This window comes from Oncorhynchus nerka, linkage group LG4 (genome assembly GCF_034236695.1).
Source record: "Oncorhynchus nerka isolate Pitt River linkage group LG4, Oner_Uvic_2.0, whole genome shotgun sequence".
NCBI classification, from domain to species: domain Eukaryota; kingdom Metazoa; phylum Chordata; class Actinopteri; order Salmoniformes; family Salmonidae; genus Oncorhynchus; species Oncorhynchus nerka.
The window spans coordinates 51,260,077-51,286,524 of NC_088399.1; the positions used below are offsets into that span (position 1 = coordinate 51,260,077).

The window sequence follows — 26,448 nt, forward strand, 5'->3', positions numbered from 1 at the left end:
TATGCTTGAATTTGTGAGTGTATAAATGTGTAAGACAAAGTGGTTGTGTGATTGAGCATCTTGAGTGTTGCTGACCTCAAAGCGCTCGGTGCTTGTATTGAGTTACGCTGATTGTGCGAGAGCAGAGCAGAGCACCCCTGAATCTGATCTAGTTATGTAGACTATGGTCGAATTTCAAACCTTCCAGAGCTCTAGGACAGGCTACCTGCTGTCTGGCAGAGACTGAGAAGGCCACAGATGACCGACCTGCCAGTCTAGCCAGAGGAAAAGTGGGGAAGCCACGCTATGTTTTCAGTGAATTAAACAGTCACACGGTGAATGTTTAGCTACACGTTTAGGAAGATATAGTAGGGGTCTGAAATAGTTTGGGCAGGAAGGTGGTGTGTGTGTGTGTGTGTGTATGTGGTGTGGTGAATCCTAGTGTTTGTTTTTGGAAGAAGTTGGTCTATAGAAGAAGTGTGAATAACCCATATAGCCTGTCCCTGTGTGTGTTGGCGGCATTGGTCCCTGCCTGCCTGGGTCGCTTTGAATGGGGTATCTGTTAGCTTAGCTGTGGGAAGAGATATAGCATGGCTACAGTAAGGAGAGGAGAGAGATGTCCAGAGAGTCAGGAAAGGGGGAGCAGGCAGACTGACGGAGGGGCGGGCAGAACGAGCAGCAGTCTGGACACTTAGGCGGGCGAAGAAGCTCAGCAAGGCTCCAACCACAGTAAGAACCAAAAGGTTATGATCCGTTCCAGGTTGACTTTCGCTAGCTTTTTAGATTCAACCAATTTCTTACATTTCAATTTTCGACCTCGACGTGTAACTCCGATTCAATGGGCACTATCGTTTTCCAGAAGGGCCTCTCCAACAGCAGAGAGGAACAGTACGACAGGGCAGGTGTTAACTCTTTATCCTCGGAGAGAGAGAGAGAGAGAGAGAGAGAGAGAGAGAGAGGAGCGGTGACTCACCGTAGGCTGGGGCGGCTGCGGCACTGTATCCATATGGAGTCCCGAAGCCTGTCGGACATGTTCAAGCCATGTTGGACTGTTAGGATCGTTGGGTAACTGGACATACTGGCATTATAAATGCATGCATATGCACTCAACCTATAAACAACTAGAGTGTTGGCAGGGAAACGGACAGGACAGGCACGCAAAACACCCCCTCCCCACATACTTTTACATACTTCCATGTACCTGGTATCTGTGTGTACCCTGGTGCGGCAGCGCTGACGAAGGCTCGACCTCTCCCTCTGGCCACCTGGGCTGCTACTGCTGAGGCTGCCGCTGCAGCTAGGGCTCCTTTAGTCTACCCAGACACAGAGACAGCAGAGTATTATTGATGACTGATCAAACAGGCGGTAACTGACAGTCGATGAGACTCTGTATCGGGTCGTGAAAGTACGAGAGGAAGTCCCTGATAATTGGTCAGGCTTTCTTCTAAAGAGGATCGATATCGCTAACAGACCACTCAGACTCCTGGCAACAGAAAGTATTGCTAGCTGATCAGAGGAGACAGCATTGGTAACATACGGCATGTTGTGGGATGACCTTCTTCTTCTTGTTGTTTGCGGCGGCGGCGTTGGGGCCAGAGAAGAGTTTCTCCAGAGCAGCCAACGCAGCCGAAGCCTTCGCCACCTTCTTATTAGGCCCCGCCCCGCGGAACTTCTGACCATCCACCTCCACCTGGAGAGAGAGAGAGAGAGAGAGAGAGGAAGAGACACACACACACACACACACTTAAGATGATGATATCGGTCGAGTGGCTGGATAAGGATATCCTGTATGTCCGGTGGTATTATATTCATGCTGCTGACCAGACAGAGGATCTATTCATGGGTTGCACATCCGTCACTCGATCACATCGTTGCCATTACTATAACCGTTCTACAGCCGCCGCAGCATATTGATATCTGACTGATGGTTAAGGCCAGATCTTTCTGAACGGGGGCTAATGACTTTTTAGTCCGATTTCCACTGTAGTGGCCGGGAAATACGATGACATTGGCAAAGTAGACAAATAATTAGTGCGGAACAACTTTGTCATCATTAGAATGTCGTCAAGTTTACAGAGAGGCAATGTTGCCAACAGCCAAAAATAGCTAGCAATGCTAGCAATCAAAAATGTTGGTGCTCTCCCCTCAATCTTAGCTAGCTAGCTAAAGTAACACTGAAAGTCAATCTAGAGATTTCACAATGATGACAAAAGCTTGTCCTACTAATGATTTGCCTCCTTTTGATGTGTTATCGTGTTTTCAAGCCACAGAAATACACTTTAGACAAAATCTTCATCAGTACCCATTGAGACTGCATTGAGTAGAATGTTCAGCTGGGCATCAGTCCTAAAGCGGACGTTCAAAACAATATTGTCACGAAACGTGCAACCCATGAGTGGCTCCAACACACATGAATAGCTCCGACACACCACTACATGTCAAGTGTGACAGACTTGACCTGCTCACATCGATGTGAATCTATCAGTGAGTCGCTGAGGCGTGACAGAAAACAACGAGGCCAACAGCCCTAGTGGGATGAATGGATAGGACGACACGGCCAACGGCTCTGGGGGGATGAATGGATAGGACGACATGGCCAACGGCCCTCGAGGGGGGTGAATGAATAGGACGACATGGCCAACGGCCCTGGGGGATGAATGAATAGGACGACATGGCCCTGGGGGAATGAATGAATAGGATGACACGGCCAACGGCCCTGGGGGATGAATGGATAGGACGACACGGCCAACGGCTCTGGGGGATGAATGGATAGGACGACATGGCCAACGGCCCTGGGGGATGAATGAATAGAACGACACGGCCCTGGGGGATGAATGAATAGGACGACACGGCCAACGGCCCTGGGGGATGAATGGATAGGACGACACTGCCAACGGCCCTGGGGGGATGAATGGATAGGACGACACTGCCAACGGCCCTGGGGGGATGAATGGATAGGGCCCTGGGACATGGCCAACGGCCCTGGGGGATGAATGGATAGGGACGACACGGCCAACGGCTCTGGGGGATGAATGAATAGGACGACACGGCCCTGGGGGGATGAATGAATAGGACGACACGGCCAACGGCCCTGGGGGATGAATGGATAGGGCGACACTGCCAACGGCCCTGGGGGATGAATGGATAGGACGACATGGCCAACGGCCCTGGGGGATGAATGAATAGGACGACACGGCCCTGGGGGGATGAATGAATAGGACGACACGGCCAACGGCCCTGGGGGATGAATGGATAGGACGACATGGCCAACGGCCCTGGGGGATGAATGGATAGGACGACACGGCCAACGGCCCTGGGGGGATGACTGAATAGGATGACACGGCCAACGGCCCTGGGGGGATGAATGGATAGGACGACATGGCCAACGGCCCTGGGGGGATGACTGAATAGGATGACACGGCCAACGGCCCTGGGGGATGAATGGATAGGACGACATGGCCAACGGCCCTGGGGGATGACTGAATAGGATGACACGGCCAACGGCCCTGGGGGATGAATGGATAGGACGACATGGCCAACGGCCCTGGGGGATGAATGAATAGGACGACACGGCCAACGGCCCTGGGGGATGAATGGATAGGACGACATGGCCAACGGCCCTGGGGGATGACTGAATAGGATGACACGGCCAACGGCCCTGGGGGATGAATGGATAGGACGACATGGCCAACGGCCCTGGGGGGATGAATGAATAGGACGACACGGCCAACGGCCCTGGGGGGGATGAATGGATAGGACGACACTGCCAACGGCCCTGGGGGGATGAATGGATAGGACGACATGGCCAACGGCCCTGGGGGGGATGAATAGGATGACACGGCCAACGGCCCTGGGGGGGATGAATGAATAGGACGACACGGCCAACGGTCCTCGGGGGGTGAATGAACAGGACGACACATCCAACGGCCCTGGGGGGGTGAATGAATAGGACGACATGGCACTGTTCTTGGATAGACTGCTGGAGTGATGTAAGTGTGTCAGATGAGCTTGCCAGTCAGTGTGCACCAATCTTGGTCCATCGAGTTGCATCAAAAATCAAATCAAATCAAATTTTATTTGTCACATACACATGGTTAGCAGATGTTAATGCGAGTGTAGCGAAATGCTTGTGCTTCTAGTTCCGACAATGCAGTGATAACCAACAAGTAATCTAACTAACAATTCCAAAACTACTCTCTTATACACAGTGTAAGGGGATAAAGAATATGTACATAAGGATATATGAATGAGTGATGGTACAGAGCAGCATACAGTAGATGGTATCGAGTACAGTATATACATATGAGATGAGTATGTAGACAAAGTAAACAAAGTGGCATAGTTAAAGTGGCTAGTGATACATGTATTACATAAGGATGCAGTCGATGATGTAGAGTACAGTATATACGTATGCATATGAGATGAATAATGTAGGGTAAGTAACATTATATAAGGTAGCATTGTTTAAAGTGGCTAGTGATATATTTACATCATTCCCCATCAATTCCCATTATTAAAGTGGCTGGAGTTGGGTCAGTGTCAATGACAGTGTGTTGGCAGCAGCCACTCAATGTTAGTGGTGGCTGTTTAACAGTCTGATGGCCTTGAGATAGAAGCTGTTTTTCAGTCTCTCGGTCCCAGCTTTGATGCACCTGTACTGACCTCGCCTTCTGGATGATAGCGGGGTGAACAGGCAGTGGTTCGGGTGGTTGATGTCCTTGATGATCTTTATGGCCTTCCTGTAACATCGGGTGGTGTAGGTGTCCTGGAGGGCAGGTAGTTTGCCCCGGTGATGCGTTGTGCAGACCTCACTACCCTCTGGAGAGCCTTACGGTTGAGGGCGGAGCAGTTGCCGTACCAGGCGGTGATACAGCCCGCCAGGATGCTCTCGATTGTGCATCTGTAGAAGTTTGTGAGTGCTTTTGGTGACAAGCCGAATTTCTTCAGCCTCCTGAGGTTGAAGAGGCGCTGCTGCGCCTTCTTCACGACGCTGTCAGTGTGAGTGGACCAATTCAGTTTGTCTGTGATGTGTATGCCGAGGAACTTAAAACTTGCTACCCTCTCCACTACTGTTCCATCGATGTGGATAGGGGGTGTTCCCTCTGCTGTTTCCTGAAGTCCACAATCATCTCCTTAGTTTTGTTGACGTTGAGTGTGAGGTTATTTTCCTGACACCACACTCCGAGGGCCCTCACCTCCTCCCTGTAGGCCGTCTCGTCGTTGTTGGTAATCAAGCCTACCACTGTTGTGTCGTCCGCAAACTTGATGATTGAGTTGGAGGCGTGCGTGGCCACGCAGTCGTGGGTGAACAGGGAGTACAGGAGAGGGCTCAGAACGCACCCTTGTGGGGCCCCCGTGTTGAGGATCAGCGGGGAGGAGATGTTGTTGCCTACCCTCACCACCTGGGGGCGGCCCGTCAGGAAGTCCAGTACCCAGTTGCACAGGGCGGGGTCGAGACCCAGGGTCTCGAGCTTGATGACGAGCTTGGAGGGTACTATGGTGTTGAATGCCGAGCTGTAGTCGATGAACAGCATTCTCACATAGATATTCCTCTTGTCCAGGTGGGTTAGGGCAGTGTGCAGTGTGGTTGAGATTGCATCGTCTGTGGACCTATTTGGGCGGTAAGCAAATTGGAGTGGGTCTAGGGTGTCAGGTAGGGTGGAGGTGATATGGTCCTTGACTAATCTCTCAAAGCACTTCATGATGACGGAAGTGAGTGCTACGGGGCGATAGTCGTTTAGCTCAGTTACCTTAGCTTTCTTGGGAACAGGAACAATGGTGGCCCTCTTGAAGCATGTGGGAACAGCAGACTGGTATAGGGATTGATTGAATATGTCCGTAAACACACCGGCCAGCTGGTCTGCGCATGCTCTGAGGGCGCGGCTGGGGATGCCGTCTGGGCCTGCAGCCTTGCGAGGGTTAACACGTTTAAATGTCTTACTCACCTCGGCTGCAGTGAAGGAGAGACCGCATGTTTTCGTTGCAGGCCGTGTCAGTGGCACTGTATTGTCCTCAAAGCGGGCAAAAGTTATTTAGTCTGCCTGGGAGCAAGACATCCTGGTCCGTGACTGGGCTGGGTTTCTTCTTGTAGTCCGTGATTGACTGTAGACCCTGCCACATGCCTCTTGTGTCTGAGCCGTTGAATTGAGATTCTACTTTGTCTCTGTACTGACGCTTAGCTTGTTTAATAGCCTTGCGGAGGGAATAGCTGCACTGTTTGTATTCGGTCATGTTGCCAGACACCTTGCCCTGATTAAAAGCAGTGGTTCGCGCTTTCAGTTTCACGCGAATGCTGCCATCAATCCACGGTTTCTGGTTAGGGAATGTTTTTATCGTTGCTATGGGAACGACATCTTCAACGCACGTTCTAATGAACTCGCACACCGAATCAGCGTATTCGTCAATATTTTTATCTGACGCAATACGAAACATGTCCCAGTCCACGTGATGGAAGCAGTCTTGGAGTGTGGAGTCAGCTTGGTCTGACCAGCGTTGGACAGACCTCAGCGTGGGAGCCTCTTGTTTCAGTTTCTGCCTGTAGGCAGGGATCAACAAAATGGAGTCGTGGTCAGCTTTTCCGAAAGGGGGCGGGGCAGGGCCTTATATGCGTCATGGAAGTTAGAGTAACAGTGATCCAAGGTTTTACCACCCCTGGTTGCGCAATCGATATGCTGATAAAATTTAGGGAGTCTTGTTTTCAGATTAGCTTTGTTAAAATCCCCAGCTACAATGAATGCAGCCTCCGGATAAATGGTTTCCAGTTTGCAAAGAGTTAAATAAAGTTCGTTCAGAGCCATCGACGTGTCTGCTTGGGGGGATATATACGGCTGTGATTATAATCGAAGAGAATTCTCTTGGAAGATAATGCGGTCTACATTTGATTGTGAGGAATTCTAAATCAGGTGAACAGAAGGATTTGAGTTCCTGTATGTTTCCTTCATCACACCATGTCTCGTTAGTCATGAGGCATACGCCCGCCACTCTTCTTACCAGAAAGATGTTTGTTTCTGTCAGCGCGATGCGTGGAGAAACCCGTTGGCTGCACCGCATCGGATAGCGTCTTCCCAGTAAGCCATGTTTCCGTGAAGCAGAGAACGTTGCAGTCTCTGATGTCCCTCTGGAATGCTACCCTTGCTCGGATTTCATCAACCTTGTTGTCAAGAGACTGGACATTGGCAAGAAAAATGCTGGGGAGTGGTGCGCGATGTGCCCTTTTTCGGAGTCTGACCAGAAGACCGCTACGTTTCCCTCTTTTTCGGCGTCGTTTCCTTGGGTCGCTGCATGCGATCCATTCCGTTGTCCTGTTTGTAAGGCAGAACACAGGATCCACGTCGCGGAAAACATATTCTTGGTCGTACTGATGGTGAGTTGACGCTGATCTTATATTCAGTAGTTCTTCTCGACTGTATGTAATGAAACCTAAGATGACCTGGGGTACTAATGTAAGAAATAACACGTAAAAAAACAAAAAACTGCATAGTTTCCTAGGAACGCGAAGCGAGGCGGCCATCTCTGTCGGCGCCGGAAGTCCATTGCGAGTCAGTCAGTCTGTGTGTGTGTCTAATCTACTGTTCCAACTGAGATACGCACGGTGTAAGGCCTCACCTCCATGACGAAGCGTTTGTCGTGGCTGCCCCCGCTCTCTGATATGAGCTCGTACTTCAGACCCCTGCGCTTCTCGTTCAGCTCCATGACGGGGTTCTTACCACTGGCCGTCAGAATAGGACCCTGAGTTCGGACCTGAACACACGCAAGCAGAACAGAAATCAGATTACAGCTCATTCAACAAAACTCTACTTCCTTTGATTGAAATTCAATTAAAATCATGCTTCGTGTGGGGTGTGGACAGCTCAAACTAAATGTCAATTCAAGAAATACTCAATCGCAACTCAATTCAGAACTGACTCCAACCCTGGTTTGTGTGTGTGTTCATGAGTGGTCTATACTGCACCTCCAGTGTATTTGAGTTGTCTGAGTGTGCTGTGTTATTGCTTGAGTGTGTAGATGATTCGCTCTTCCCCTCTCCGTCCGACTTCTCGTCTGCACTGCAGTCCAGGTCTGCATCGAACCCTGTGGGGTAACCCATCGCCTGCAGAACCTAGAGAGAGGCGAGGAGAGAAGAAGGGGGGGAGACACAAATCCAATATCAAACCACTTCTGATTTCTTCCTCCATCCCCAATGCCTGTTCAAAGGTAGCGTCTGTCAGCAGCATTTCCCAACGGCACTACTGTGGGTTCTGGACTAGGTTCTGAGTGACTGAGTTTGAACTCCAACACACTTCTTCTGTTTCCTGTATTATAATGAACCTGGTTCCCTCGCGGCTAATTCACCGGCAGCACACAGCAGCTTTGGGGCTCTGTAGTAAGTGGACCAGCACCTTTCTCTGTGTGGACGGAACAGGAGCTCTCTTTGTGTCTGACCCAAATTGGTGCTAGTGCTTACACACACACACACACACACACACACAAAAAAAACACACGCGTGCGCAAGTACACACACATGCACGCGCATCCACGGGGCACCAGAGCAGAGCAGCAGAGTAGCATCGAGGCCTTTTATGGCAATCTGAGGATGTTAGAGGACTATCCCAGCCCTATGCTTGGGAGAGCCTCTTTGTCGACAACGACTTTGGGATTACCCAGATGTGGGCGCTCCACAGCAGCCAGGAGTGGGCGCTCCACAGCAGCCAGGAGTGGGGGCTCCACAGCAGCCAGGAGTGGGGGCTCCACAGCAGCCAGGAGTGGGGGCTCCACAGCAGCCAGGAGTGGGCGCTCCACAGCAGCCAGGAGTGGGGGCTCCACAGCAGCCAGGAGTGGGGGCTCCACAGCAGCCAGGAGTGGGGGCTCCACAGCAGCCAGGAGTGGGGGCTCCACAGCAGCCAGGAGTGGGCGCTCCACAGCAGCCAGGAGTGGGCGCTCCACAGCAGCCAGGAGTGGGCGCTCCACAGCAGCCAGGAGTGGGCGCTCCACAGCAGCCAGGAGTGGGCGCTCCACAGCAGCCAGGAGTGGGCGCTCCACAGCAGCCAGGAGTGGGCGCTCCACAGCAGCCAGGAGTGGGCGCTCCACAGCAGCCAGGAGTGGGCGCTCCACAGCAGCCAGGAGTGGGCGCTCCACAGCAGCCAGGAGTGGGGGCTCCACAGCAGCCAGGAGTGGGGGCTCCACAGCAGCCAGGAGTGGGGGCTCCACAGCAGCCAGGAGTGGGCGCTCCACAGCAGCCAGGAGTGGGCGCTCCACAGCAGCCAGGAGTGGGCGCTCCACAGCAGCCAGGAGTGGGCGCTCCACAGCAGCCAGGAGTGGGGGCGAGCAGGAGAAGGGGTGACGGGGGACAGGGCATCCCAGTCTGGAGCCCGAAAACACAACACTGACTGACCGCATGACCGACACTCACTGCTCTACTCATCACATGACAGCTCTGTCTGAATCACTCACTCACTCCTCTCACTCACAAGCACTCTCTCCTCTCCTCACTGCTCTACTCATCACACAACACGACAGCTCTGTCTGAATCACTCACTCCTCTCACTCACAAGCACTCTCTCCTCTCCTCACTGCTCTACTCATCACACAACACGACAGCTCTGTCTGAATCACTCACTCCTCTCACTCACAAGCACTGTCTCCTCTCCTCACTGCCCTACTCATCACACAACAGCTCTGTCTGAATCACTCACTCCTCTCGCACAAAATAACAGCTCCCTGTCTGGACTACTCTAGCTGACTTATAATATCTCAGACAATAATATTATCTCCGTCTAGACTCTGACCCTGTTCACAAACACTAATGTCCCCGTGCTGTTGCTACTGTAACACTACCAGACTCATTTTCACACATTTTACACTACGTTGTAGAACTCTCTCCAGGGGTACTTGCCCTTTACTAACCCCAAACCACTATTTTCACACCTTCCCTACATTTATCCAACCCCTTCTCTCATTGACCAGGCCAATATTGGTCACACTCGGTTACCTTGACAGCGACATGCAGCTTGGCGGTCTTCTTGGAGGAGCCCGAGGCTTCGTAGACGGTGCTGTCTAGGTCTACAGACATGGTGAAGACAGGAGCGTGGACCGGGCCGGACTGGGACAGCAGCTTGTACTGCAGACCTGGACGTATCTGATTCAGACGCATCAGAGCATTCATTGGTTGGTTGGTGTCTATTGCTTTGCTGTCGAGGACTAGGGAGGAAAGAGATGGAGATACCGGAGAGAGGGTTAACAAAATAACAGTGGTTGCTGTTCAATCAATGCATATTTCTTCCCCTTTATTTAAATGATTTACAATGACGGCCTACCCCGGCCAAACCCTCTCCTAAACCCGGACGACGCTGAGCCAATTGTGCGCCGCCCTATGGGATTCCCGATCACGGCCGGTTGTGATACAGCCCGGGATTGAACCAGGGTCTGTAGTGACACCTCTAGCACTGAGACGCAGTGCCTTAGACCGCTGCATGGTGTTATAAGTTGCCTTGAAGATTTGGACTGTGTGTTTGCTTTGTACAAATGGCGCCCTTGCTTCCAAAGAGCATCCTTTCTGCCTGATTCTAACTGCGGTGACTAAGCATTCCAACCACCAACTATTTCTTCTAAACAACGAAAAACAGTTCTGAGGCGCTACGCTAGCTAGCTAGCTGTAGCCTCCTCAGGCAACAGCTTCACGTTCAGGCTGTGTGCATTATTCTATTCCAGATTCCTCCTTTAAAAAAACAAATTGCTAAATCTGCTTCTTTCCAACCAATTACTTTTCCTCTAACGGGGAGGACAGGAAAGGGGACAGCTGGATGGCTTTGAGAAACATTAGAAATCAATAACATTGATTTCCCAGTGGGTTGTGTTGTGTGTATCTGCCTTGAGAGAGGAAGGAGGAGAGAACTAGAGATAGCGGTAGGGAAACGACAGCCTGTTCGCAGATCTGTTTGTGCTGTGTAGCCAACACCTCTGGTAATGTTTGGTAATGACAATGACCATAGGAGTTGGCTTTACAGGACAAACAGATCCTGGATCAGGCTAGGAAAGGAGGGTTTGATGTAGGTGTCATGTATTTTATAGAGAGAGAGAGAGAGAGAGAGAAGAGAGAGAGAGAGAAAACACCTGCAGTCCAGTCATGTGGTGTTGGTTTAGAACAGAAGGAAATGAGTGCCTCATTCTCTCCAGAACTCAAGCATTTCCTCAATCTATGGGAGAATATGTCTGAAAGTTTAGACAGCTGTTATCATCAGGCACATGAAGCTTTGGTAGTCTTGACTTATAAAGGGCCAGACGGTTCCTGCTGACCAGTAAAAACAAAAAACCCTAGCTATGTTACAAGTAACAAACTAGAGAAACTACTGGCCCTATATGTCCAAGTCATATTTCCGTGGGCAATTAAGTGTATTACTTATTACTTTTAATGACTTTTCATCTGATCACATGACCCAGGGAGGGAACTTCTCACAGGTCACATAACAGAGCAGGGTCAGAGGTTAGGTGTCAGGGAGGGGGGGGGCTGACCTTTCCTCAGGTTCCTCTTCATCTTCTTGATGAGGTCTTTGTCGTCCGTGGGCCCATCCTCGTAGGGCCTCTTCAGCCCTGAGCCCTCCCTGTCTGACCAGGGGTACTTCTGGGAGGGTTTACTAGAGGGGAGAGGGTCCATCTCCAGCACCTTGTAGATGTGACCGAACGCCATCAGTCTCAGAGCGTGCTGGAACAGAGAGACACACAGCAGACAGGTAAGGAGAGAAAGAAATCGAGGCACGGCAGACAGCGGAGAGGAAGAGGAGAGGAAGAGACAGAAAGACAGACAGGTGTGGACGGAAAGGGACAGACAGGACAGATGAGAAACAGAAAGTGACAACTAACAAAGCACACGGACAGGTTAGGAAAGAAAGTGACAGATACACAGACGGGCATGGTCAGGTCTAGCGGTCAGTGCCGCTGACTCCGGATCACACATTCCCCCTGGCGATGGGGGTTTGAGCCTTGTCTCGGCTCATCTGTCTAAGCCCCTCTACAGTCCAAAGATGAACAAAGAGAGGAGAAAAACAGGAAACAGAAAGAGAAACAACTAACAAAACAAACAGATCTAATCTCCGTGGTTCATTGATCCCATTTACAGAAATCAACTGATTTTACTTTTGTTTGTTTTTATGTACAAGAGCCTATTCAGCAACAACTTCCATCACACTCACCCAAGAGTCACAGACGTTGCTTAGCAACAGTGGCTCCAGTACTAATCCCAGGTAAACAATACAAGCGGATGATTGGAGCTGCACTTTTCTTTGGTTAAGCTGAGTGGCATAGAGAAGGCACTGGGCCTTCATGGATCACTATGTACAGTATGACTATGTGTGGAGAGGGATAGGCCAGTATTGTGACCATGCAGGCTGGCACCAACTATCCCTTACTGAGAGAAATTAAAGGAGAAGCAGCACTGGCTTTCCTACGTTAAAATGTTTCCGCACGCACGCACACGCACGCACGCACACACACACACACACACACAGTGTGAGCCCTACCACTCCAGTATCCTTGCACACTGTAATCAAAATCAAATCAAATGGTATTTGTCACATGTGCCGAATACAACAGATGTAGACCTTACTGTGAAATGCTTACTTACAAGCCCTTAACCAACAATGCCGTTTTAAGAAAATAACAATAACGAGGATATATACAGGGGGTACCGGTTCCAAGTCAATGTGCGGGGATACAGGTAAGTTGGGGTCATTTGTACATGTAGGTAGGGGTAAAGTGACTATGCATAGACAATAAACAGCGAGTAACAGCAGTGTAAAAACAAAGAGGGGTGGGTGTCAATTCTAATAGTCCGGGTAGGGGTAGAAGCTGTTAAGGAGCAGTTTGGACTGCTTTCCACCGCTTTCCACGTAGTAGCAGAGAGAACAGTCTATGACTTGGGTGACTGGAGTCTTTTGACAATTTTTAGGGCCTTCCTCTGACACCGCCTAGTATATATGTACTGGATGGCAGTATGCTTGGCCCCAGTGATGTACTAGGCCATACGCACTACCCTTTGTAGCGCTTTACGGTCAGATGCCGAGCAGTTGCCATATACAACCGGTCAGGATGCTCTCGATGGTGCAGCTGTAGAACTTTTTGAGAATCTGGGGACTCATGCCAAATCTTTTTAGTCTCCTGAGGCGTTGTCGTGCCCTCTTCACAACTGTCTGTGTGTGTTTGGACCATGATAGTTTGTTGGGGATGTGGACACCAACGAACTTGAAACTCTCGACCCGCTCCACTACAGCCCCGTTGATGTGAATGGGGGCATGTTCGGCTCTCCTTTTCCTGTAGTTCATGATCAGCTCCTTTATCTTGATCGCGTTGAGGGAGAGGTTGTTGTCCTCCTCCCTATAGGCCGTCTCATCGTTGTCTGTGATCAGGCCTACCACTGTTGTGTCGTCAGCAAACTTAATGATGGTGTTGGAGTCGTGCGTGGCCATGCAGTCGTGGGTGAACAGGAAGTACAGGAGGGGACTAAGCACGCACCCCTGAGGGCTGTAAATATGGTATTGGCACTGGCCCTGGAACTGACCCTTGTATATAGCTTTCTTCCTTCCTTGTGTTCTTCTTCTTTCTATTGCTTGTGTGTTTTTGTTCTACTTTACTTTTGTTATATAGTACTACTGATATTGATTACTGCATATTTGGGAAGGAGCTGGCAAGAAAGGCATTTCACTGTACTTGCATGTGACAATAACACTTGAAACTCCACAGTCAATTTCCGAATGCAAATATATCAGAGGCGCTCAGGAAAGGCTCAGATATTCATATGCAGCGTTGCTTCATCTCATTCCCAGAGCCTCTCTATCGCTCTCCTATCTAGCCATGTATCTACTACAATACAATTAGCCACATTGACATTCCATTGCCGTTTCACCTTCCTACAAAGGAGAGGGTAGGACGATCCACTCAGACATGCAGCTCACTCCCGCTCTATTCCTAACCCGGCTTAGTGGAGCACACACACACACACACACACACACACACACACGCACACACGCCAGGGTTTCTGTTAGCAGGTAATAGCTGTTTTTTTGCCGATACATTTTTTTTTTTTAAAGCTGATGAATAAAATTCCCGCCAGCCAATTCTCTTTACAAAAAAAAAATTTGAAATCCCATTGCAAAATATTGCTTTTTTGCCAATTCATTGACGGAAATACTAGTACATGCAAATACATTTGACCGGTCATATTTATCGGTCTTTTGGTTCATTAGCATAGGCCTAATTGTGTGGATTTGAATTGGTGCGTGTATTTTCATTAGTTGTTATTTACCTTATCACAAAGCAAAGCAAACAGACACAGAGCCTAGTTTCAGCAGAAAATCAGTCAGACAATGTGAGAGATGTGCAACAAAACGCAATTGTGTGTTAAAAAACGGTTTTACAGGCCACGATTAAAAATACCTACCATTTGTATTTCTCAACTGGCCTATTGAAGCACATTGCTGTACTTATAATGTGAATGAAATAATAGTATCAACATTTTGATTTGTTGCATCAGCCTCATTGCCTTTTAAAGTTTTTTTTGATGTAGCCTAGGCTTACTGGTTGTATGAATTTGCCACCACCATGCATCACTGTAGGGATGGTGCCTGGTTTCCTCCAGACGTGACGCTCGGCACACAATCCTGTCTCGGAGCTCTAAGGATTCCTTCGACATCGTGCACTGTCAACTGCGGGACATTATATAGACAGGTGTGTGCCTTTCCAAATCATGTCCAATCAATTGAAATTAGCAGAGGTGAATTCCAATCAAGTTGTAGAAACATCTCAGGGATGATCATTGCACCTGAGCTCAATTTCGAGTCTCACAGCAAAGGGCCTGAATAATTATGTAAATAAGGTACACTACCGTTCAAAAGTTTGGGGTCACTTAGAAATGTAATTGTTATTGAAAGAAAAGCCTTTTTTTTGGTGCATTAAAATAACATCAAATTGATCAGAAATACAGTGTAGACATTGTTAATGTTGTAAATGACTATTGTGGCTGGAAACGGCTTATTTTTAATGGAATATCTACATAGGCCCATTAACAGCAACCATCACTCCTGTGTTCCAATGGCACGTTGTGTTTATCCAATGGCACGTCCAAGTTTATCATTTTAAAAGGCTAATTGATCATTAGAAAATCCTTTTGCAATTATGTTAGTACAGCTGAAAACTGTTGTTCTGATTAAAGAAGCAATACAATTGGCCTTCTTTAGACTAGTTGAGTATCTGGAGCATCAGCATTTGTGGGTTCGATTGCGGGCTCTGAAACTCGTCAGTCTATTCTTGTTCTGAGAAATGAAGGCTATTCCATGCGAGAAATTGACAAGAAACTTTGTTATAATCAATTTATTGATGTGATTATGATGTTCTATAGGTCAGGCCCTACTGGTCACGTGCATGCGATGCATGCAAGAAATTGCCAAGACATTGAAGATCTCATACAACGCTGTGTACTACTCCCTTCACAGAACAGAGCAAACTGGCTCTAACCAGAATAGAAATCGGGAGTGGGAGGCTCCGGTGCACAACTGAGCAAGAGGACAAGTACATTAGAGTGTCTAGTTTGAGAAACAGACGCCCCCACAAGTTCTCAACTGGCTGCTTCATTAAATCGTACCCGCAAAACATCAGTCTCAACGTCAACAGTGAAGAGGCTCCTCCGGGATGCTGGCCTTCTAGGCAGAGTTGCAAGGAAAAAAACATCTCAGACTGGACAATAAAAATAAAAGATTAAGATGGGGAAAATAACACAGACACTGGACAGAGGAAGATTGGGAAAAAGTGTTATGGACAGACGAATCTAAGTTTGAGGTGTTCGGATCATGAAGAACATTCGTGAAACGCAGAAAATGAAAAGATGCTGGAGGAGTGCTTGACACCATCTGTCAAGCATGGTGGAGGCAATGTGATGGTCTGGGGTGCTTTGGTGGTGGTAAAGTGGGAGATTTGTACAGGGTAAAAGGGATCTTGAGGAAGGAAGGCTGTCACTCCATTCTGCAACGCCATACCCTGTGGATGACGATTAATTTGAGCCAATTTCCTCCTACAACAGGACAATGACCCAAAGCACAGCTCCAAACTATGCAATAACTATTTAGGGAAGAAGCAGTCAACTGGTATTATTTTGTCTATAATATTTTGTCTATAACTCAATACTCAAGAAAAAAAACATACGTCAGTACTCAAACACACAAAAGTGAATACACACACACACCCGTCCCAGGGGTACTGAGGCAGGATTCATGGGTTGCCATGGCAGTGGTTTCCCACGCTCATCATCAAGGTGCAGCTCTTCGGTGGGTGGGGGCCCAAGGTGTTGGATTGATGAGGTGTGTGTGTGTGTGTGTGTGTGTGTGTGTGTGTGTGTGTGTGTGTGTGTGTGTGTGTGTGTGTGTGTGTGTGTGTGTGTGTGTGTGTGTGTGTGTGTGTGTGTGTGTGTGTGTGTGTGTGTGTGTGGTACATAACAGTGTAGTTCTATCCCCCTCTCCACACGGTTCAGAGCCCAAAGAAGAGCATCTTAAAGAGGGTTTCCCCTGTCTGACAGGAGTGTAATCTCCAGGCTAGATGAGATAAGACTGGCTGGAGCCCCCGGCTGATCTCAACACTAAACACTCACACCATGGGCAGTATGGAGTTCTGCTCTGAGACTACCGAGTACCAGTGTTCCCTCTAAACTGCCGCGCAGAAGAAATATTAGCCTGCGCAGAGAAGCACAAGATTGAACTTTCACAGAGTTTTCCCGTTTCCCTTCACTGTGGGAATTGTGATCGAATCAACGAAATATTAGCCACTTTCAATGCAACATACAGAAACCAAACGAACTATGCAAGACTTAGTATGCAAAACTAACTATAACATTTTGTTGTAGGGCTGGGCGATATGGCCAAAATATCATATCACAGTATTTTATAAAACAAATTCACGGTATGATGGTATTTAACGGTATTTTATGTTTTTTAATAATAGAAGTTCTACATTTGCTTCATGAGTAGTGTGTGACTCTATGGTGGCAACACATACATTCTAAGTGATTTCAATGAGTTTTTCTCCATTCTGATTGTTTTATACTGTTAATTTCAACTTCAACCAAAACTCTCTTTCAGCATTTTCATCAATTCCTGCATTTCCTGCCCTCATTTGAGATCATCACTGCCACATAGGGCTCCACGATATGGGCAAACAATCTAGGCCTTTTTAACCAAATGTTGCAATTGCGATTTGACTTGCGATTTAGAGAAAAACACTTGGGGGAACTGTTGGAATCATGGAAATGGAATGATTAATTTAATTCTATAGTTACAATACAGTGTTGTTTGACATGACAACGAATGAAAATGCCAGGGAGGAGTTATTGTGACAGGGTAGGAACCAAATTTTTTGACAAGTGGACCCTATAATCTTTAGCTACATTGAATGTTTTCTCTTAGCTACTTCATGTAGCTGACATAGGCTGCAGTCCAAACACGTTATTTTTACCCCCTCAGCTGTTGCCCTAGCCACTTTCCCTCGGGGGAATCCCCATCGAAACCAGATGCAGTTTGATTGCCATCTTAAGTGGAGGTCCAATTTACTAACGTTGCCCCCTCTGCCCACGATTTAGCTCGAGGGAGCGAGTGAACAACTTTGGTCACTTGTGGGGTTGATATGACCCAGAATTCAATGCAAACTGTAGTCACATGTCAAACTCTGGTGGCCGCGAAGTGTCAAATTTAATTTAAAAAAGGCTTCATAGCTTGCAAAAATGGTTTTATATACATTGATTATAGATTTGGCAAATTGGCTTAATCTCGTAGTGAGGACGTTGCTAGATTCATAAACATATTTTTGCAATTCTGAAATTTCTTGGAACAAATGACCAAACCATAAAACTAGCTAGCCAGCTATGGGTAATTGTAGCTAGCTACCTGACAGGAGTTCTAGCTATATACATTAGCTTACTAGGTAACGTTACATTAATAGCTTTAGATTGGTTGTTTTTAAGCTCAACTTCAAGATTTCCTCCAAGGACGTTGCCTCTCCGATCATCACTCTCCCTCGCTTGGGCAAGGGACATTTAAGGTACATTAGGAGGTGACGATGTAAAACATAATTCAAGGGCTGAGGGTTTAGGGCAGAGGGGTCTATCTACTTTGAGTTTGAAACGCAGCCATATGCTTGCTTTGTGTAGTCCTCTTTGATTTAGAAAATACTGTTACACAAACAACATGCTGATATAGGTCTACACAATCACTGGTAATATCCGGCTGTATAGCTTCTACCTCAGTACATTTATTAGCCTCTGTAGCTAGCGATTAGCATTAGCGATTAGTGGCTAACAATTAGCGGCTAACAAGATGTAGGCCCAACTTGCTAAGAAGAAAGTAGCTGTTTGCAGATGTAAGAAACACAAAATATTAGTGTAATTATAGAACGCTAGTGGATTTATATTGAGAAGCAAAATGAAAAACGTATCGTTGTCATCAACATTGTTGCGTGCGCTGAAAGCCATGCTGACTGAACGCAGGTGTCTCGGGGTCAAGGAACAACAAATGTGCTCCTTGAGTGACAGGAGGCGGCGCTAGGTCTGTGTGGAAAGCGGCATGGAGAAAGAGGTCAGAGAGATGACTGAAGTAGCGAAGTAAAATATAAAAATGGACGTTACACACGGCGTATCACATTTAACAGACTAAACATTTAAAAACCATTGACATATATGGATCTGTGCTATTCACTTTGAACTGGATTGTGTTTACAGCATGAGCTGTTGTAAGTAGATGTTTAGAGATTAAAGCGAGAACTGCATGTATCCACGTGTTCATATCCTTTGCTAGTTAGTGAGTTATTAGCCCAGTTATAGATCATTTGTAGTCAGCAATGGGGGAGTGATTGCTTTCCTACAAGAGCACAAAACGTGTACATTTCTACATATCTTTGAGAAGTGAGGGGAAAATAGCTTTTTTTGCATCAATCAACAACAATATTTTCAGTCACCTCCTTGTCTGAAGGGCAAACGGGTTCATGTCAAGCCCTGCATGTTTTCTTTTCAAAAGTCATGTGTAATTTAGGACTACATTGAACACCACACATTGGCTGCTACTGTAGGCTGAATGATAAAACAACTATTTCCATGTTAAAATGTTATGTCATTTCTCCATTGTTTTTGATGGCAGACCACTACGGTAGAGCGAAATTATGATTAAATAGCCACAGTAGCCTACGTGACCACTGTCTGAAACTCTGACTTAAAGCGGGTACAGCCTCAAGTTTGCGCTGAGCAGACCTGAAATTTGCTCAGTGCTGAATTTTTTGTTGTTGAGGGAACTTTTCCCAGGACTGCTATCTGACAATACCAATTTCTGGGTTCAAACCTGAATTGCACGCAAGCCACAAGACATGGCTACCCCATGGAGCCAAAGAGCCTAGGCATTAGCATGGGGAGCTTAGGGAAGGTTCACAGAATCACTTCCGTCCCACAGGTGTGAGGTGAGGTTTTACCTGTGCGCTGTATGTGATGGCCTCTGCCTCCTCGTCTGTCATGGCCGTTAGGGTGTTGGTCAGCTCCTTCTCGCACGGGTCGTGTAACCCTGGTCCTCCTGGGGGTCATAAGTAGACGAGGAAATCTTCATTTCATTCAACCTTTATTCACACAGGTTACTCTCACTGAGATATAATCTCTTTTGCAAGAGATAGCTGTCCAGTGTGACACCAATATTATTCACATGCTGGTCTTTCATAACGATATTAATATAGATATAGTATCCTTCAATCACTTCTAGTGCCTTCAAAAACGACCTCGTCGAGCGCGGCACATCAGTGAGGCAAACACACCACCTACTCCTTATTACATCATCAGTCAGATGAGCAGTCGTGTCCTGTGCCCCCGGGTTTAACTAAATGAGCCTCTGATTACTACATCAGTCGATGCTAATGAGTTATGACTTTATGAAATCATCAGAACCTGATTATTTGAAAGTAACAACAGAATTGTTTTTTCCCATGTCAGCTTGTAACAGGGAAAGTAACGTGTAAGGCAGAAAGAGAGAGAGACAGAGCAAGAGAGAAAGATAAACAGAGAGTGAGAGAGAGAGACAAAGAGACAGGTACAGTGCATTTGGAAAGTATTCAGACCCCTTGACTTATTCCACGTTTTGTTACGGCCTTATTCTAAAATGGATTAAATCAACACACAATACCCCATAATGACATTGCAAAACCATTTTTTCCCAAATTCTTGCAAATGTATTAAAAATAAAAACGGAAATATCACATAGGTTTACTCAGTACTTTGTTGAGGCAACTTTGGTAGCGATTACAGCCTCGAGTCTTCTTGGGTATGACACTACAAGCTTGACACACCTGTATTTGGGGAGTTTCTCCCAATCGCCTCTGCAGATCAAGCTCTTTTAGGTTGGATGGGGAGCGCTGCTGCACAGATATTTGCAGGTCTCTCCAGAGATGTTCGATCGGGTTCAAGTCCGGGCTCTGGCTGGGCCACTCAAGGACATTCAGAGACTTGTCCCGAAGCCACTCCTGCATTGTCTTGGCTGTGTGCCTAGGGTCGTTGTCTTGTTTGTTGTAAGGTGAACCTTTGCCCCAGTCTGAGGTCTTGAGCGCTCTGGAGCCGATTTCATCAGGATCTCTCTGTACTTTGCTACGTTCATCTTTCCCTCAAAGCTTGGCATTCAGGCCAAAGAGTGCCATCTTGGTTTCATCAGACCAGTGAATCTGGACTGCTCCAGAGATTGTGGTCCTTCTGGAAGGTTCTCCCATCTCCACACAGGAACTCTGGAGCTCTTTCTGAGTGACCATTGGGGTCTTGGTCACCTCCTTGACTAAGGCTCTTCTCCCCCGATTGTTCAATTTGGCCGGGCGGCCAGCTCTAGCAAGAGTCTTTGTGGTTCCAAGCTTCTTCCATTTAAGAATGATGGAGGCCACTGTGTTCTTGGGGACCTTCAATGCTGCAGATATTTGTTGTGCCTAGACACTATTCTGTCTCGGAGCGCTACGGTCAATTCCTTCGACCTCATGTCAACCTCATGTTTTTTGCTCTGACATGAGCTGTCAACTGTGGGATCTTATATAGACAGGTGTGTGCTTTTTCAAATCATGTCCAGTTAATTTGATATACTACAGGTGGACTCCAAGTTGTAGAAACATCTCAAGGATGATCAATGGAAACAGGATGAACCTGAGCTCAATTTCGAGTCTCATAGCGAAGGGTCTGAATACTTATGTAAGTAAGGTATTTCTGTTCTTTATTTTTAATACATTTGCCAACATTTCTAAAAAAACTGTTTTCGCGTTGTCATTCTGGGGTATTGTGTGTAGATTGACAGGGGGGGGGGACATGTAATCAATTTTAGAATAAGGCTCTAACGTAACAAAATGTGGAAAAAGTCAAGGGGTCTGAATACTTTGCGAATGCACTGTAGGTACTGTACCTGGAAGGAGGATTCCTGAGGCGAGACACTCCATGACCCGACGGAGGGCCTCCCCTGCACCAAGCGGCCGGTTACACGTGGCTATGGCCTTCTCACAGATCAGCTCCAGGGGCTGGGGGAGATATCAAGATAAAGCAACAACAGAGAGATCAGATCAGCTGTTAGTGGCACACAAACCAGTATATGTTTGGTCTGAGACACCAGTATAAGTTTGGTCTGAGACACCAGTATATGTTTGGTCTGAGACACCAGTATATTTTTTTGGTCTTAGACACCAGTAAATGTTTGGTCTGAGACACCAGCATATGTTTGGTCTGAGATACCAGTATATGTTTAGTCTGAGATACCAGTATAGGTTTAGTCTGAGACACCAGTATGTGTTTAGTCTGAGACACCAGTATATGTTTAGTCTGAGACACCAGCATATGTTTAGTCTGAGATACCAGTATATGTTTAGTCTGAGATACCAGTATAGGTTTAGTCTGAGACACTAATATATGTTTAGTCTGAGACACCAGTATATGTTTAGTATGATATACTAATATATGTTTAGTCTGAGACACCAGCATATGTTTAGTCTGAGATACTATACTAATATATGTTTAGTCTGAGATACCAGCATATGTTTAGTCTGAGATACCAGCATATGTTTAGTCTGAGATACCAGCATATGTTTAGTCTGAGATACCAGCATATGTTTAGTCTGAGATACCAGCATATGTTTAGTCTGAGATACCAGTATATGTTTAGTCTGAGACACTAACATATGTTTAGTCTAAGACACTAATATATATTTAGTCTGAGACACTAATTTATGTTTAGTCTGAGATACCAGTATATGTTTAGTCTGAGACACTAACATATGTTTAGTCTGAGACACTAATATATGTTTAGTCTGAGACACTAATATATGTTTAGTCTGAGACACTAATATATGTTTAGTCTGAGACACTAACATATGTTTAGTCTGAGACACTAATTTATGTCTAGTCTGAGACACTAATATATGTTTGGTCTGAGACACTAATATATGTTTAGTCTGAGATACACATTACATTGTTTGTGGAGTATCCAACAATACCAGTGTGCTGGAGTTGATTATTTTTCTAATACAGTGTCTTTTCACAGGACAAATGGAAATAAGCTAGGTGAGCGAACTACCGTACAGACAGACAGAGACTGACCGACTTACCCATCCTTTCAGCGGCTCCCAGGCTGGTCGTCTATTGCACATGTCTCTCAGGATCCTGAGGATGATGACACACGACTTCAACCCGTTTACTCTGGCCTGGAGTCGGAGAAGAGAGGGAAGGTAACACTGAAGCATACACACACTACCAGGGGAGTGCAATAGACACACATTCCTATTTAGCTAGCGCAAGATTTGATTTGGCTTAGAATAATTCTTTACAGGCTGTCACTAGAAAAGGGGTTGAATTATTCACTTGAGGAATATTCGTTCGAGTCTGCAAATAAAGGTTTGGTTGAAAGAGGATACATTATTTTGAGGGAAGCTTTGACATAAATGACAGTCAGGCGGGTTTCGAAACAGCCAAAAGAAACAAAAAGTGTAGCAATTGCTTTTGTAGCCTTACAATAATCTCTCTCTCTCTGTATGTAGGCTGTTATACTACACAGGGCATGATTGAGAGATTCGATGAATGAGTCATTTTTGAATGAGAGAAATAGATTTTTTTTGTGATTTTTTTATCATATGAATGTTTTCAATTATAGTTGGCAGATAGCTGCCGTTTCAAATCAATTCTGTATTTTTATTAAGTGATTTGATTCATTCATTCATTCATTTTCACGTGATCATAAGGCTACAATGACAATGGAGAGGTGAAGTAGAACTGAGAGCCAACCTGGAACCATTTGGCATGTCGCAGAGCCGCCAGGGCCACCAGGCATCTGTGCCTGTCCAGCATGTCTGCCGGGTCTGTCAGCTCAACACCCTCCACTGGTGAAATAAGAATGGGATATATATATATAGTATAAATTAGAACACACACACACCGAAGTGTGTGTTTGAGATGGACTGTATATCCACTACTGACGGGACTACTCTTTGACTGACCACTCATTGTAGAACAGTCAGTCTGCGGTCGCTGAGTGCAATATAGTCGATCCCAAACACTCCCAGACACATACATTCCTAATCTCAAATGGAACCATAGCCCATACCTCCAAGACATTTGATCTCGGAGGATTGGAGAGGTGTAGGCAAGTGTACGTTTTCAGCATATCGCTTACGTCTCTGCAATAGGGGTCCATTTGGAATTGGGAAACACACACGCGACAGAGGGACACACACGTTGACCATGGCAAAGTTCTGTCAGGAGTACAGCGAACGATTGGCCGAGGTGTTGTTCAGATAGTTAGAACTTCCATTCCTTCTCAAGTATCTTAGAAGAGCCATCCACATTTCCAGAACAAAGTCAAATAAATATTCTCAATCATTTTCATTTTTACCCTGACACCCATATTTGCTGGACTATATATATGATCAGAAAAAATGTGTCTAGGATGCCAGGCAAAGCTAGGGTTATTATGATAAGACAACAGCACGTATCTTACATTGTGATAAGACAAAAATATTTATCTTACATTGTTATTTCAGAATATCTCATTACAATGAGCACATTAGTAAATTCCACTCCATTCCTCTCCATGCACTCAAGCATCCTGACTGGTTGCATCACTGCCTGGTATGGCAACTGCCCGGCCTCCGACCGCAAGGCACTACAGAGGGTAGTGTGTACAGCCCAGTACATCCCTGGGGCCAAGCTTCCTGCCATCCAGGACCTCTATATCAGGCGGTGTCAGAGGAAGGCCCTAAAACTTGTCAAAGACTCCAGCTACCCTAGTCACAGACTGTTCTCTCTGCTACAGCACGGCAAGTGATACCGGAGCGCCAAGTCTAGGTCCAAGAGGCTTCTAAACAGCTTCTACCCCCAAGTCATGAGACTCCTGAACATCTAATCAAATGGCTACCCAGACTATTTGCATTGCCCCCCCCATTTTTCCTATTTTGTTGCATTACAACCTGTAATTTAAATACATTTTTATTTGGATTTCATGTAAGGGACATACACAAAATCCAAATTTTCTGAAGTGAAATGAAAAAAATAACTTGTTTCCAAAAGTGGTGCGTGCATATGTATTCACCCACTTTGCTATGAAGCCCCTAAATAAGATACGGTGCAACCAATTACCTTCAGAAGTCACATAATTAGTTAAATAAAGTCCACCTGTGTGCAATCTAAGTGTCACATGATCTCAGCATATTTACACCTGTTCTCGAAAGGCCCCAGAGTCTGCAACACTACTAAGCAAGGGGCATCACCAAGCAAGTGGCACCATGAAGACCAAGGAGCTCTCCAAACAGGTCAGGAACAAAGTTGTGGAGAAGTGCAGATCAGGGTTGGGTTATAAAATAATATCCAAAACTTTGAACATCCCACGGAGCACCATTAAATCCAATATTTAAAAAATGAAAGAATATGGCACCACAACAAACCTGCCAAGAGAGGGCCGCCCATCAAAACTCACAGACCAGGCAAGGAGGGCAGTAATCAGAGAGGCAACAAAGAGACCAAAGATAAGCCTGAAGGAGCTGCAAAGGTCCACAGCGGAGATTGGAGTATCTGTCCATAGGACCATTTTAAGCCGTACACTCCATAGAGTTGGGCTTTACGGAAGAGTGGCCAGAAAAAAGCCATTGCTTAAAGAAGAAAAATAAGCAAACACGTTTGGTGTTTGCCAAAAGGCATGTGGGAGACTCCACAAACATATGGAAGAAGGAACTCTGGTTAGATGAGACTAAAATTTCGCTTTATGGCCATCAAGGAAAACACTATGTCTGGTGCAAACCCAACACCTCTCATCACCCCGAGAAAACCATCCCACAGTGAAGCATGGTGGTGGCAGCATCATGCTGTGTGGATGTTTTTCATCGGCAGGGACTGGGAAACTGGTCAGAATTGAAGGAATGATGGATGGCACTAAATACAGGGAAATTCTTGAGGGAAACTGTTTCAGTCTTCAAGAGATTTGAGACTGGGATGGAGGTTCACCTTCCAGGAGGACAATGGCCCTAAGCATACTGCTGAAGCAACACTCATGTGGTTTAAGGGGAAACATTTAAATGTCTTGGAATGGCCTAGTCAAAGCCCAGAACTTAATCCAATTGAGAATCTGTGGTATGACTTAAAGATTGCTGTACACCAATGGAACCAATCCAACTTGAAGGAGCTGTAGCAGTTTTGCCACTGGCTAGATGTGCCAAGCTTATAGAGACATACTCCAAGAGACTTGCAGCTGTAATTTCTACAAAAGGTGTCTCTACAAAGTATTGACTTTGGGGGGATGAATAGTTATGCACGCTCAAGTTTTCCATTTTTTGTCTTATTTCTTGTTTGTTTCACCCCAAAAAAAATATTTTGCATCTTCAAAGTGGTAGGCATATTGTGTAATCAAATGATGCAAACCCCTCAACAATCCATTTTAATTCCAGGTTGTAAGGCAACAATTTAGGAAAAATGCCAAGGGGGTGAATACTTTCGCAAGCCACTGTATTATCTATGCATAGTCACTTTAATAACTCTACCTACATGCACATATTACCTCAATTACCTCGACTAACCGGTGCCACCGCACATCGACTCTGTACCGGTACCCCCTGTATATGGTCTCGCTATTGTTATTTTACTGCTGCTCTTTAAATTACTTGTTCCTTTTATTTCTTATTCATATTTTTTAAACTGAAATGTTGGTTAGGGGCTTGTAAGTAAGTATTTCACTGTTGCCTTCGGCGCATGTGACTAACACAATTTGATTTGATTTGAAGCAGCAGGTCAGCAATGGGAATCCTTGTGTGTGTGTTGTGTGTGTTTGTGTTTGTGTTTGTGTTTGTGTCTGTGTCTGTGCCCAGCTGCTTCTGGAGTGGATTATTACAATGCCTCCATGAAGCAGAGAGCAGGCGAAATAGCCACAGCACACTCTGTACTCAATGTCCCAGAGAAACAGGCCCATAGCTAGACGAGTGCAGAGAAGATAA

General features: G+C 46.4%; 1 protein-coding gene across 5 annotated transcripts in view; it reads right to left on the reverse strand.

Annotated features, from left to right (window-relative positions):
* strbp (spermatid perinuclear RNA binding protein) overlaps positions 1-26,448 on the reverse strand; it is a 124,244-nt gene that overhangs the window by 7,917 nt on the left and 89,879 nt on the right. For all 5 annotated transcript variants that reach the window (XM_029657075.2, XM_029657083.2, XM_029657090.2 and 2 more), the window contains 11 exons: positions 23,255-23,349; positions 22,582-22,677; positions 21,390-21,501; positions 19,444-19,541; positions 11,467-11,656; positions 9,947-10,155; positions 7,931-8,077; positions 7,585-7,719; positions 1,517-1,669; positions 1,181-1,292; positions 953-1,000 (listed from right to left, as the gene is read on the reverse strand). In XM_029657075.2, the coding sequence (XP_029512935.1) occupies positions 953-1,000; positions 1,181-1,292; positions 1,517-1,669; positions 7,585-7,719; positions 7,931-8,077; positions 9,947-10,155; positions 11,467-11,656; positions 19,444-19,541; positions 21,390-21,501; positions 22,582-22,677; positions 23,255-23,349 (1,395 nt within the window). The remainder of the gene's footprint in view (positions 1-952; positions 1,001-1,180; positions 1,293-1,516; positions 1,670-7,584; positions 7,720-7,930; positions 8,078-9,946; positions 10,156-11,466; positions 11,657-19,443; positions 19,542-21,389; positions 21,502-22,581; positions 22,678-23,254; positions 23,350-26,448) is intronic.